An 11,508-nucleotide genomic window follows, 5' to 3' on the forward strand; every position below is an offset into this window, starting at 1 on the left:
GAACCGGCAACCTTCTAATTACGGGGCCGCTTCCTTAACCACTAGGTTCGGCGTCAACATATAAAAAACATCAGATGAAGAACATGGGTCATATGAAACGAGACTTTGTTTCTGATTCTATTGATTTAAGACACACATTTCTTTTTGTTTGCTTTTGTTTTATTTTCTTTTTACTATTTATTGCTCTATGATTGAAGAATTGTAACATATACCCCCGTTTGTATAAAACAATGTATAAATTAAACATGATATTGTGGGTTTAAACTTAAGACTTCAACTGAATTGACTTAATTCACACTCTTTATTTGTTGTGTAACAAAACCTGGTGGCATTTGTAGTCCAGGTTGATCTCCGAACCAGTCCGCTATAAAGCTGAAGGTCAAGTTTGTTTGTGTGTGTGTGTGTGTGTGTGTGTATATGAGCGAGCGAGAGAGAGAGAGAGATCAGTAATATCAATAATACTGTATGGTCTGTAGTGTTTTCTTGTCCACATGGGATAACGGCACCCAGCTGCTCAGGATGCTGGAGTTGGAACTGGAACGAGAGGCGTTCTAGATACGGAACAAAGATGGCTTCATCTGGTGCGAGGTGGTCCAACAGCCCGTCCCAGAAATCCACAACACTGATTGGTCAGTCTCACACGATGAAGACGAGAACACTGATGCTGTTTAGGGTGTTTTTAGTTTTTGAGTTTTAAACTCCACTGAGTAGCAGAGAAGGGCGGGGTCAAGGGTCACAGTCATCGGCGCTCCTGATGGTAAGGCTGTTCAGACTCGGCTCCAGCAGGGGGACCCCCTGACTGGGGAGTTTGGCGGCTTCCGGCTTCCCCTCGGCACCCTCTGCACGTTCTCCTGCACACAGACATCCACAGGGTGTCAGCAACTGAGACGCTACCACACACACACACACACACACACACACACACACACACACACACACACACACCTCTCTCCTGGTCACATTCCGGTGACGACGCCCCGCTGCACTCACTCCGGGGCCCAAGGACTGGAGACACGTCCCCAAAACCCTCCAGTGAGTTGGAACCTGGCAGCTCCAGAGATGTGGGGCAGGAGGAAGACGCAGGGTAGGGGTGGGGCAGGGTTATGGGGGTGGAGCCCAAACTGCCCGTGGAGCACGTCTCTGGATCGTCCTCTGACGTCGTTCTGTTTCCGCCGTCTTCCTCAAATGTCATTGAAACCACTGCAGAACCGACAGAACCCAGGTCAAGAACCCCAATCAATATGAACAGCTCACACACACACACACACACACATCGACTCACTAGAAATGCCATCGGACTCCATTTTGAAGTTGGAGATGTCATCTGCTGACCCTCGGTCACCTTCTGCCCCTACGCCCCGCCCACGAGGCCCCATGGGCGTGAGGCGCCGGCGGGCATGGATCTCGTCGGAGATGCTCTCCAGATTACGCAGGGCGGTGCGGTACTCCGCCTTGGCGTGGCTCAGCTGCGCCTGTCGCTCGTCGACGCGCCGCCTCAGCTGCTGTGAGACACAAGGGGGCCGGCAAGCAGTCAGAGCTCCGCCCATCGGCCACACCCACTCAACATTAAACACCCCCACTCCGCACTCACCTCCAGCTGCAGGTAATACTGCGCCTTCAGCTCGAAGTACGGCCTAAAGGGGGGGGGCGAGAGGCGTCATCACGGAGACGCGGAACAGTTACACAACAGCGACCCACGGCCCACATTCTCCCGCCATTCGAAAGCAGGAAAAACATCTGGAGTTGATCAGAGCTGGAGAGACACACATTCTTTCTCTTTTTTTTTTACCTGGATTTGTTTATAACTCGTTTCAGCTTCTTCTCCAGTTGCTTCATGTGATTGATGGCCGTGTTGTATTTTGCCGCGGTCTTCCGGTGCTCCAATTCGCTGCGCGTCCTGCTCTGCTCCGCCTCCATCACCTGCGACAGCCAATCGCAGATCTTTAAATGGCTGTAAAGCCACAACGTTACCAGCTGGACCGGCGTGCATACCCTCTGGGTGGCGTGGTTGAGCATCTCCTGCCAGGCGGAGTCGAACTGCCGGGTGTCCTCCTCCAGCAGCCGCTCCTCGGCCAGGGCGATGGTCTCCTTCGCCGCCCGCAGGATCTCCACGGCCCTCTGGAACTCCTGCGTGGCTTTCTGCGCCTCCAGCTGCGCCTGTGGAGGGCCAGGGGGCGGAGTCGTCACAGATTCTGCACAACAGGGGGCGGAGTCGTCACCGCTGTACAACTCAGCGAATTCAGCAGCTTTTATAAACTCCTTGCATGTCGTCAACATTCCAGAAGCATTACAGAACAGACCAGACATGAAATCTGCTGGACACGTTCGGCCTCTCGCCGTGAATGAGTCACATGACTCTCGCTTTCCTCCGTGTGTGTGTGTGTGTGTGTGTGTGTGCAGCTTTATCAGGCTGAAATTGGAGCCATGTCGGGAGGGGTGTGGTTTGTTTTTACGCCCTTGAGAGAAGAAGGACGCGACTTTGGGAAACTGCCCGCGTTCTGGTGGTTGCGTAACCCCTGGCCCCACCCACAAAGCGACACCCCAGCAGCGGTCTGAAGCAACGTGACCCCGTAAAATATGGAACGTGAGTGACGCTGAGACTGGCCACATGCACACTTGACCCCCAGATGAGCCCGTTTGAATCGGACGTAAACAGCCTAGTGTCAGGAAGTTACATTCAAGCCCTTTCTGACCGACAAAAGCTCCTGAGCCCTCGGTTCCTGAGTTCGTTGACCCTGGCAGAAAAAGGGGAAGCAGGCGGTGACCCCCTGACGCGAATCGTGACCGGCCGCGGCGGCGGCACAAAGACGCCTCACAGGTCCGAGGTCAGTGGGTGGCGGCGAGTGGGCACTGGGCTACATGACTGTGCCGAGATCACAGAACGCATTTCATTTTCCCTGGAGGGAGGTGGAACCAGAACTGGGTTTCTGTGTGTATTGGACGAACTGGTCCCAGTAAGGAGGCGGGGCTCGAAACGCTGAGTGGTGGGCGTCGGTGGACGAGCCCCTGAGTTTGAGTGACGACTGGCTGAGGATCATTTACACACACACACTCGCACACTCAACAGGCATGTGTCTGTGGTCATTTAAAAATAGATGAGACCCAGACAGACCGGAGCAGTGAGATCTACCTGCTGCACCTCACAATTCATATCGTCACTGCAATATATCGCAAGTTTTAATACGGTGATGTTGCATCGACGCAGAGTCATAAATATCAATGTTTTTGTATAAAAATGTTGTCCTCCAGACATACCTCCACTCCTGTAGATGTTAGTAAGTGGTGTTTGAACCCGGGTCTTCTGGTTATTAGGCGAGTGTGTTACCCCACTAGGCTACTACCACCCACGGGGTACTTTGAATATCACACATCTCCAGTATCTCAATATATCGAGATATTAATCGCATCGTGAACCATTTCGCATTGTGAGATCCTTGCCAATAATCACCCCTAATTATTACTATGGGAACCTGTCGGTTCTGCACAGTTCTGGAGACGCTCACCTGCCTCGCCGCCCTCCGGGCCTCCCAGTACGGCTTGGAATCCTCCACCGGTTTGCCGATCTTTTTGACATGCTCGTCCAGCTTGGCCGTGGCCTCGGCCAGCACGGCGCGGAACCGCTGCCTGGAGTCCTGAGGAAAGGTCAGAAGAAGCCGGTTCTTGTCGTCCTCATACTGATAACATGGTTGTACTGTCCTCGGCACCCAGGACATCTTGACGCCTTTTTCTAGAACGATGATAATGAACTTGTCTACACGCCAGAGACGCCCAGACGTCTACACGCCAGAGACGCCCAGATCAGGGCGTTGGTCAGTAGGTGGTCTGGGTTCCATTCAGGTTCTGGACTCTTTTGTTCATTAAAAACAGCTGAGAGTTCCTCAAAAGATCTAAATTCAATTCCACGCTAACTGGTCTCACGAGGAATGACCAGGAGAAAAGAATCTGTCCACTTTACACAGAGCAACAATGCAGGTGGAACAGCGGTGGTTTCGGGTACCGTTCTGACGTCTGACCGGGACATTTTCTCAAAAACCTGACTTCCACTCAAATTCCAGCCCTAAGGAACATGAAGCAATCGGAACAAACGCCTCATTACAGGTTCCCTTATATAGAGAACCAACTGCAGTCGTGTAATTCATCCTGATCTCTGGTAGAACAGTGGATGGAAGAACGTACCTCCAGCTCGGTCTCCCATCTGTTGATATCGTCTGTGGACTGGTTGAGTTTTTCCAGTTCGCCCTGGACACAAATACACACACACGGAACACAGAATCCGTTATTCTGGAACAGTCCTTTATTCCCAGGTTTTCCATGTGGACTGTCTGCTACTTTTCCTTAAAACCTAGATCACACACACACACACACACACACACACACACTGTTCCCTACGCAGGGCGTGTATAATATTTAAACATTTCTACATTTATAAATGATATATTTGCTGTGTTACTGACCTGGATTCGGGGATCCACCTCCTCGTCCCCTTCTTCCTCTTCTTCCTCCTCCTCTTCCTCCGCCGGAGACTCTTCGGCGCATTTCGCTCTTCCTCTGTCTGGAGGGTCCATGGCGGATCGGCGGACGAAGCGGCGCTTCCGAGCGGCTGTTCGCGCACCAACCCAGCTGCCGTCCGGGCGAAACGGCGGGCGCCTCGACCTCCGGTGAACGGGTGGAGCGGAGCGACTGGACGGAGGCGCGCAGCGGACGGGACGGAGGCGCGGGTTGCCAGATAAAGAGAGAAACGCGCAGACCGGATCCGTTACAGCTTCATGAATTTTCCGTCGGACAAAACATGTTTACTGTCATTTGTGGTTTCAGTTTTTTTTTGCAAAATCATAATTCGTTACCAGAAAAAAAAACAAGAATTCAAGAATCAAGATTTTATTTGTCACATGCATAGTTATAGCAGTACCGTGCGGTGAAATGCATCCTGAACAACCCTGTTTCACAGTGCATTATAAAACACAGTGCATTATAAAAATAAAGAAGAACAAGAAGAAACAAGAATAAGGTTAGTAAAAAAGTAGTGAAAAGGTAAGCAAGCTAAAATATGTATGTTTGAGAACATAAGACACTAAACATGGGTAGTGGATATGGATTCTGTTAAACCGCAATAACCATTCAGTGCAACAGTAACAGATTGCAGTAACAACAGTGGACATTCAGACGGTCGGGGCGTGGGAGGTGTGAGGTTTGCTGGTTCATGTCCTTGTTCCAGCATCCTTATGGCCTGAGTCTCCTGAGTCTCTCAGTCCTGCCTGATTTTAGGTGCTGGAACAGGCTGTTGTTTGGGTGTGTTTTTTTTTTTTTCTTTAATAACCTTGATGGCCCGGGTTCTGCATCTCTTTGTCTAATTGTCCTGCAGAGAAGAGGTGACCTGCAGCAGCGTTTGGCCACATGGATCACCCTCTGTGGGGCTTTGCGATTCTGGGCACAGCTGTTCCCAAACCATGAAGTGAGGTCTTTTGGATGTCTGAAGACACCCTGAACTTTCTCAGCTGTCTCCAGGCGGTACAGGTGCTGTTTTGCCCTTTTGTCCTGAGCCTGGATGTGTTCAGACCACGTCAGGTCCTCCAAGATGTGGACACCCAGAAGCTGCTCACCCTCTCCACTGGAGTCCCACTGATGTTAAGGGGCTTGTAGTCCCGTCGGCGTCTCCTCCTGAAATCCACCACCAGCTGCTTGGTCCTACTGACATTCAGCTGAAACCAATGTCTGTCTGGCTTCCTCTAAAAATCCCAGAAAAAAGCAGCTGAATTGTACACAAAACTCTTATAAAGGTGGCTTTCCTGACACCACAATGCGAGCTCCTCTACTTCTTCCATGTAGGTCATCTAATTGTTGTTTGAGACCCCGTCACAACATCAAAATGACTCAAAGCTGTTCCTGCACTTAATCATGGTTAGGACTGCAGCAGAAAACTGAAGAAAACAAGACAATATACCGGATTGTCTGGATCCTATTAAACAGTTAATGAACGTTCTGACTGGCTTCCTCTGAAAATCGCAAATGAAAGAAACATTTACATTTACGGCATTTATCAGACGGCCATCAATGCGGCCTTATCCAGACCATCACTACTTACAGGGACAGTCCCCCCCTGGAGCAACTTGTGTCACAAGTGTCTTGCTCATGGACACAATGGTAGTAAGTTGGATTTGATTCTGGTTCATAGGCGAGTGTGTTACCCCACTAGGCTACTAGTAACAGAACTGGACACAACATTCTTATTTGGAAACTTTGAATCACTTTGTTTGTTTTGCGGTGTATAGCCCGGCATGCTATACTTGCTGCAAATACAGCCAACGTGGCAACAAGCCTCGCCCCGCCCCCTACAGTGCTCAGTGTGGGCGGGGCATGGGGCCTTTGTGAGTTCCCAGATGCCAGCGTGAGGATGAAGTTTGCAGCCAGAATTAAATGAACGACTGGACGCGTGGCTTTGTTAGTTCAAACCTCATATTAAACCGTTCATTCATGAATCATCCAGACGGAGGCCCGTTATGCTTGATTCTGTGTTTGTGCTTTATTAACGGTGTTATTTGAATGCTGTGTGGGGTGTGTGATGGCGGGGTTCATCTTTGGTCACTTCGGGCCACGTGACTCGCGACTGCACTTTTGATTCATAGTGGATCAGCTGCAAAATCTACACACGAGCTCATTGTAACCCCCCAAACAGTATCACTACCATGACCTTTAGATGACAAAAATAATTGGATGTGTGTGTGTCTGTGTCACCTCGGTGACACATTTCAGAAGTTCCAGTCCTGCCAGTGTGACTCTTCACCACGCCCACACGTGGCACTGGAAACAAAAGGCCGCGTCCTAAATCCGAACCGTGGATCGGTTACTCGGGGGCTGCTGGGAGGGGCACGGCTGGAACGGAGAGGATGGTGTCGCCGCCTAGAGAATAACCAGAGTGTAGCAGCGACAGTGGCTCTTACAGTTCCTAGATCAGGACGTTTACATAATGCGTGTTGTCGCCTGTCCATAGTTCCGAATAAAAGGCCCCAGACCGGCGTTGTAAGCCAAAACCAAACCAAAATGATGTTTTAATAATGTCTAAATTCAGCATTCGGGTGCCGGGACAGTTTTTAACTCTCTAAAACAGTCACGTCCTAGTGTCTTTAAAGGTACACCCGTTTAAGAAAAAACAATGCAGGAAAATATAAGAAATATTTTTTATAAATGTAATTGACTGGTTTAAATGTGATTTTCTGTAGCAACACATTTTCTGTGTAAGTGAGTTGAAAGAGAAGGGGCGTGGACACACGAAGGGGCAGGTATGACGTAGCGTCTTCTTGGCGCGGACCACTGCGATGACGTAGAACAAAGGCCACAGCGGCGACCACTTGCGAAGCCACGCCCCCGGCCCCCATGTCTGTCACCAAGCCCCGCCCACCCGGAGATGCGCCCTCTCCCGTAGCCGGGATCTCGCACGACCCGCAGGAGCCGGTGCGTCGCGTCTTCCTCCCGTGCGAGACGCGGGCTCCGCTGGCGAGGGGCATGGGGCAGTAGGGGCCGCGGAGCGCCGTCAGCATCACCCCACACCCCACACCGCGGCACCGCCCTGAGCGCGCAGGTGCACGATGGACTTCAAGCAGCTGGTGGACGCGGCGGAGAACTGGTGCAGCGGCAACCCGTTCGACCTGATCTTCGCCGAGGAGCTGGACGAGAGGCGCCTGGACTTCTACGCGGAGCCCGGCATCTCGTTCTACGTCCTGTGCCCCGACGCCGCGACGGGTGGCGCGGACACGTTTGTAAGTAGGGCGGGCCTGCAGGGGGGAGGAGGTGCTTTATTTTGCTTTATCATCATCATCATCGTCGTCGTCGTCAATTTCGACTTGTTCCCGACGCGCCTCGATCCCGCGTCACCAACATCTTTTATCGTTCTTAGGCCGACCTTATATGTATCGATTTCTTTGAGCGAATTAGGTCTTTTACTGCATCCTTCTGTAATGACGTCACGCAGTTTGCTGCATCCAGTTGAGAAGATGGTGGGATGAGTTCCTCTTTATGTCTGCAGGCTGAGCATCGAGGCCTCGGGGTGGTAAGGGAGGGGTGGGTTCCTTTATACCGGTTCTAGTGCCGGAACCAACGTGCAATAATCCCCGCTCGGCCCCTGATGTCAGCAAATAAAAGGCAGGCTGGAGACGGGGGAGAGAGAGGGCGTGAATGGCCGCAGCATCCTGCTGACCGGACAGAAAGTTCACGACTGCATTACTGGAGCCCGTCCCTCCCCGTCCCACACGCACAGGCCTGGTCAGAAAAATAAATATGGTCGTGATGTGTTTTTTTTTTTTAAAGTTAAACACTGCAGCACAGCACACGATGACACAATGAAATGTGTCCTCTGCTTTTAACCATCACCCTTGGTGAGCAGTGGGCGGCCATGACAGGCGCCCGGGGAGCAGTGTGTGGGGACGGTATCTTGATCAAGGGCACCTCAGCGGATGTGGATTCGAACCGGCAACCTTCTGATTACAGGTTTGTTTCATTATCTGCTAGGCCACCACTGTTATGATGATGTCTGAGGCCTGACTGCGACTCTGAACTGCCTGGCCTGAGCTACAGTTGCAACACACACACACACACACACACACATAGGCTGAGAGGCCTTCCAGAAGGCACCACACGTTTATTCTGGCGAATAAACGTGAACGCCCACCTGCAAACAAATTTGCAATTTTGTCGGAAAATAAATAAGTAAATGTTTTGTTTTTAAATTTAGGGTTATGCATAAATGTAGAGGATGCATTTTTTCTGAAGCAGTCAAGAGAGGAAACACTTCATCCATCCGGTTGCTGTAGTAATTGGGTTTCTTTATTATTATTATTATTATTGTTGCTATATCCTATTTGTTAAGGCAGGTTTAGAGCCTTAACCCGGGTCACTGTCCTCTTCTCCAAACACCAGAGGGTGCTGCACTGCGTGTCTGCAGGAGATTATGACATAACGCAAACCTGTTCATGTCACATGACCGATGTTGTTGTTTATTCGCAATCACATGAAACGGGCCCAATATTGCCGACACGTGCAATATGTTTAAACCGTATAATCCTGCATATTAGAAAGGTTATGCATTTTTCTAAAAACTCACCATACTTTCTGTCTTAACAAAATTCTGATGTATTGACTGTAAAAGTCGTTGAGTGTCTGATGAAATATGATTCGTGCCATAACGGGGACACAGTGTGACCCACATTCACAACTTAACGCCCTCTTTGCTCGGCCGCTCTTGCCCAAGGCTCAGTCAGACGTATTTAAAACTCTCTTAAGATCTGAGGTTCTTTTTTTTTTTCCCTTCTCTGTTAGCATGTCTGGAGTGAAAGTGAGGACTGCCTGCCCTTCCTGCAGATGGCCCAGGACTACATCTCCTCCTGTGGGAAGAAGACTTTAGTCGAGGTCCTGGACAAAGTCTTCCGATCCTTCAGACCCGTGAGTTCTGCACGTGAATATAGCCAGATATGTTCAATTAAAGTGGGACGTTTCAGTGCGGTACTGATGCATGGTACTAACAGGCAGGAAGACCTCGCTAATGCATGCATCTGCAGGATTGATCGGGCAACTACAACAGCCTAATCAGATTTAGATTTATCCTGGGTTACAAATCATAGAATTATTGTGTCCACCTAAAACTGGACTTTTAAAACACGTAGTTCAAGGACAGTTGTCCGATGAAAATTTTTTTTTGCTTTTATATCGGTCTTGTTGGTCCCCTAATACTGTATCTGAAGTCTCTTTCTGTGGGTGCAGAATTACAGGCACTTTGATCCAGTACCACATTGAGATTGCCGCAGGACGCGCCGTTTCAGTCTGTAGCTTTTAATGCTAATGAGAAGGAGAGAGGCGGGACGAGGAGAGGAGCGGTCTATAGAAATTGAGCGAGCATTTAGCAGAAATTACGTCATCAACGCCGTTCACCAACCACTACGTTTGGCGCAGGCAGGAAGTTGTGTCAGCGTTTTTCCAGATAAAACAAATCCCCTTATGACGACATAAGGGGGCAAATTCCGGATCCGACTGTCTGAGCTGCTGCTCTCTGAAGAGCGAAGCAGAATGGCCAAAACACTCTTTACACCTATCGCCATTTCTAGCCACTGCAGGACCATAGACAGGCCAGGGGAACTCATATTAATGTTAAATAATCTCACACAGTCAAATTTTCACGTGAAAATTGTATTCTGAATACAAGAATACAAGTATTCTGAATACTTGTCTAGATAATTAAGTGACCTAAATAACCATAATGGAGGTTCAGAAATGGGAAAAGTGACATTGTGCCATTGTGGAATGCAGCTCCTAGGGCTTCCGGACATGGATGAGGAGAGGTTTGAGCCTTACCAAGCTGACGTGGAGGAGGATCCGGAGACGGACCACCAACAGATGGGAGTCAGTCAGCAGTAGTGCTGCTGCTGGAGAGACTCGGCCACGGCCTTGTAGGTCAGCACCAGATTGAGAACCTTAAACCTCATGTTTAGAACCCCTCGAAAATGATCCTTGCCAAAATGATCCTACCACCACGGACATCTTCTTTTAAACAGGTCTTCTCCTCTCACACACACGCCTCATCCCCCCACCCAACCCCTCTGCCCACTTTCTGGCTTTTGGATCAATTCAATTAAAATACAAGTCTGAAATATATCAGCCAAGTATGTGTATGAAATATATCCTTGTTTCCCAGTTGAACTTAATTGTAAACACAATGAAAATTCATTATTATGGTCTAATGACGGAAACTGTGGATGCCCTGGAGAGATGTGGATTTATCTTGGCCCACTTGGAAATGTAATCACGATGATGAGGTCGTGGGGTAGATCCACTGAATGTTCCTGTGATAGCAGTGTTCTGATAGGAAACGTGTGCCGAGGTTGGTCAAGTGTCCCGGGTGATTGCGTCAGTCCCCGCAAACCTAATCAGTTAGTCCCCCCCCCCCCCCCCCCCCCAGTATCGCTAGGTGCTTTGATCTCGTGCTGGTTTTCAGAACCTTTCCGAGGTTTGGGGTGAGAAACGTGACACGGAACGGTGTGCTGCGTCCGTCAAGCTGCTTTAACATGTAAACGCTTTTATGTCCTCCCACCCACCGAATGTGTTCGCTCGGACAGACGCTCTGAGGTTCTAACGGTCCAGTGTAAAAGAAAGGCCCCCGTCCCCATCCCTGTCCCAGCTGGTGACAAGCTGCTGCTCTGAGTCCATTCCCTGTGTCTTCTGTTTGTTGTGTGGTGTTAATCCGATGGACACGTTGCTTTAGACCCACGGCCTTTAAAAACGAACCCAACAAGCCACCTGTCCTTTAGGCAAATTCAGCTTCAGAAACACTTTTTAAAAGGATGATGATTATTATTATGTTGTCTTGTGTTCTGTTGTCCTCCAGTGTATGTGTATGATTCTTTAATAAAATCATGTGGATGAAGCACTTTGTGTATTATTATTTTTTCTTAGTATTATCTATAAGAAATATACATTTTTCACGTTCACGAATGTGGGTTAACTTCCGGCACGACAGAGAGGGAA

At 49.6% G+C, this 11,508-nt stretch overlaps 2 protein-coding genes across 4 annotated transcripts; one reads left to right on the forward strand and one right to left on the reverse strand.

Moving 5' to 3' along the window:
* Positions 1–282: 282 nt before the first annotated feature.
* Positions 283–4,819, reverse strand: sh3bp5a (SH3-domain binding protein 5a (BTK-associated)). Of its 2 annotated transcripts, none has more exons than XM_028963862.1 (9): positions 4,455–4,819; positions 4,177–4,239; positions 3,504–3,632; positions 1,993–2,157; positions 1,790–1,920; positions 1,592–1,634; positions 1,283–1,502; positions 946–1,200; positions 283–851 (listed from the first exon to the last, which is right to left on the reverse strand). In XM_028963862.1, the coding sequence occupies exons 1-9, from the start codon at positions 4,563–4,565 to the stop codon at positions 727–729; spliced, it is 1,242 nt and encodes a 413-aa protein (XP_028819695.1). In that variant the 5' UTR covers positions 4,566–4,819; the 3' UTR covers positions 283–726. The 2 variants fall into 2 exon arrangements, with proteins under 2 accessions (XP_028819695.1, XP_028819694.1); XM_028963861.1 differs by having other exon boundaries at positions 1,993–2,189; positions 4,455–4,736.
* Positions 4,820–7,355: 2,536 nt separating this feature from the next.
* On the forward strand, positions 7,356–11,411 carry mturn (maturin, neural progenitor differentiation regulator homolog (Xenopus)). Of its 2 annotated transcripts, none has more exons than XM_028964221.1 (3): positions 7,356–7,754; positions 8,378–8,481; positions 9,310–9,432. In XM_028964221.1, exons 1-3 carry the CDS (start codon positions 7,584–7,586, stop codon positions 9,392–9,394), a joined length of 360 nt encoding a protein of 119 aa, XP_028820054.1. In that variant the 5' UTR covers positions 7,356–7,583; the 3' UTR covers positions 9,395–9,432. The 2 variants fall into 2 exon arrangements, with proteins under 2 accessions (XP_028820054.1, XP_028820052.1); XM_028964219.1 differs by lacking the exon at positions 8,378–8,481 and adding an exon at positions 10,294–11,411 and having other exon boundaries at positions 7,378–7,754.
* Positions 11,412–11,508: the final 97 nt, after the last annotated feature.

Source organism: Denticeps clupeoides, chromosome 20 (genome assembly GCF_900700375.1).
Source record: "Denticeps clupeoides chromosome 20, fDenClu1.1, whole genome shotgun sequence".
Classification (NCBI taxonomy): domain Eukaryota; kingdom Metazoa; phylum Chordata; class Actinopteri; order Clupeiformes; family Denticipitidae; genus Denticeps; species Denticeps clupeoides.

Coding starts and splice junctions, on each gene's coding strand:
- sh3bp5a (XM_028963861.1), bottom strand. CDS start 4,536: ATGCGCCGAAGAGTCTCCGGCGGAGGAAGAGGAGGAGGAAGAAGAGGA. Junction 3,633..4,176: donor GATGGGAGACCGAGCTGGAG/GTACGTTCTTCC, acceptor ACCTTTCCTCAG/GACTCCAGGCAGCGGTTCCG. Junction 1,503..1,591: donor AGTATTACCTGCAGCTGGAG/GTGAGTGCGGAG, acceptor TGTGTCTCACAG/CAGCTGAGGCGGCGCGTCGA.
- mturn (XM_028964219.1), top strand. CDS start 7,584: ATGGACTTCAAGCAGCTGGTGGACGCGGCGGAGAACTGGTGCAGCGGC. Junction 7,755..9,309: donor CGGGTGGCGCGGACACGTTT/GTAAGTAGGGCG, acceptor CTTCTCTGTTAG/CATGTCTGGAGTGAAAGTGA. Junction 9,433..10,293: donor TCTTCCGATCCTTCAGACCC/GTGAGTTCTGCA, acceptor TGTGGAATGCAG/CTCCTAGGGCTTCCGGACAT.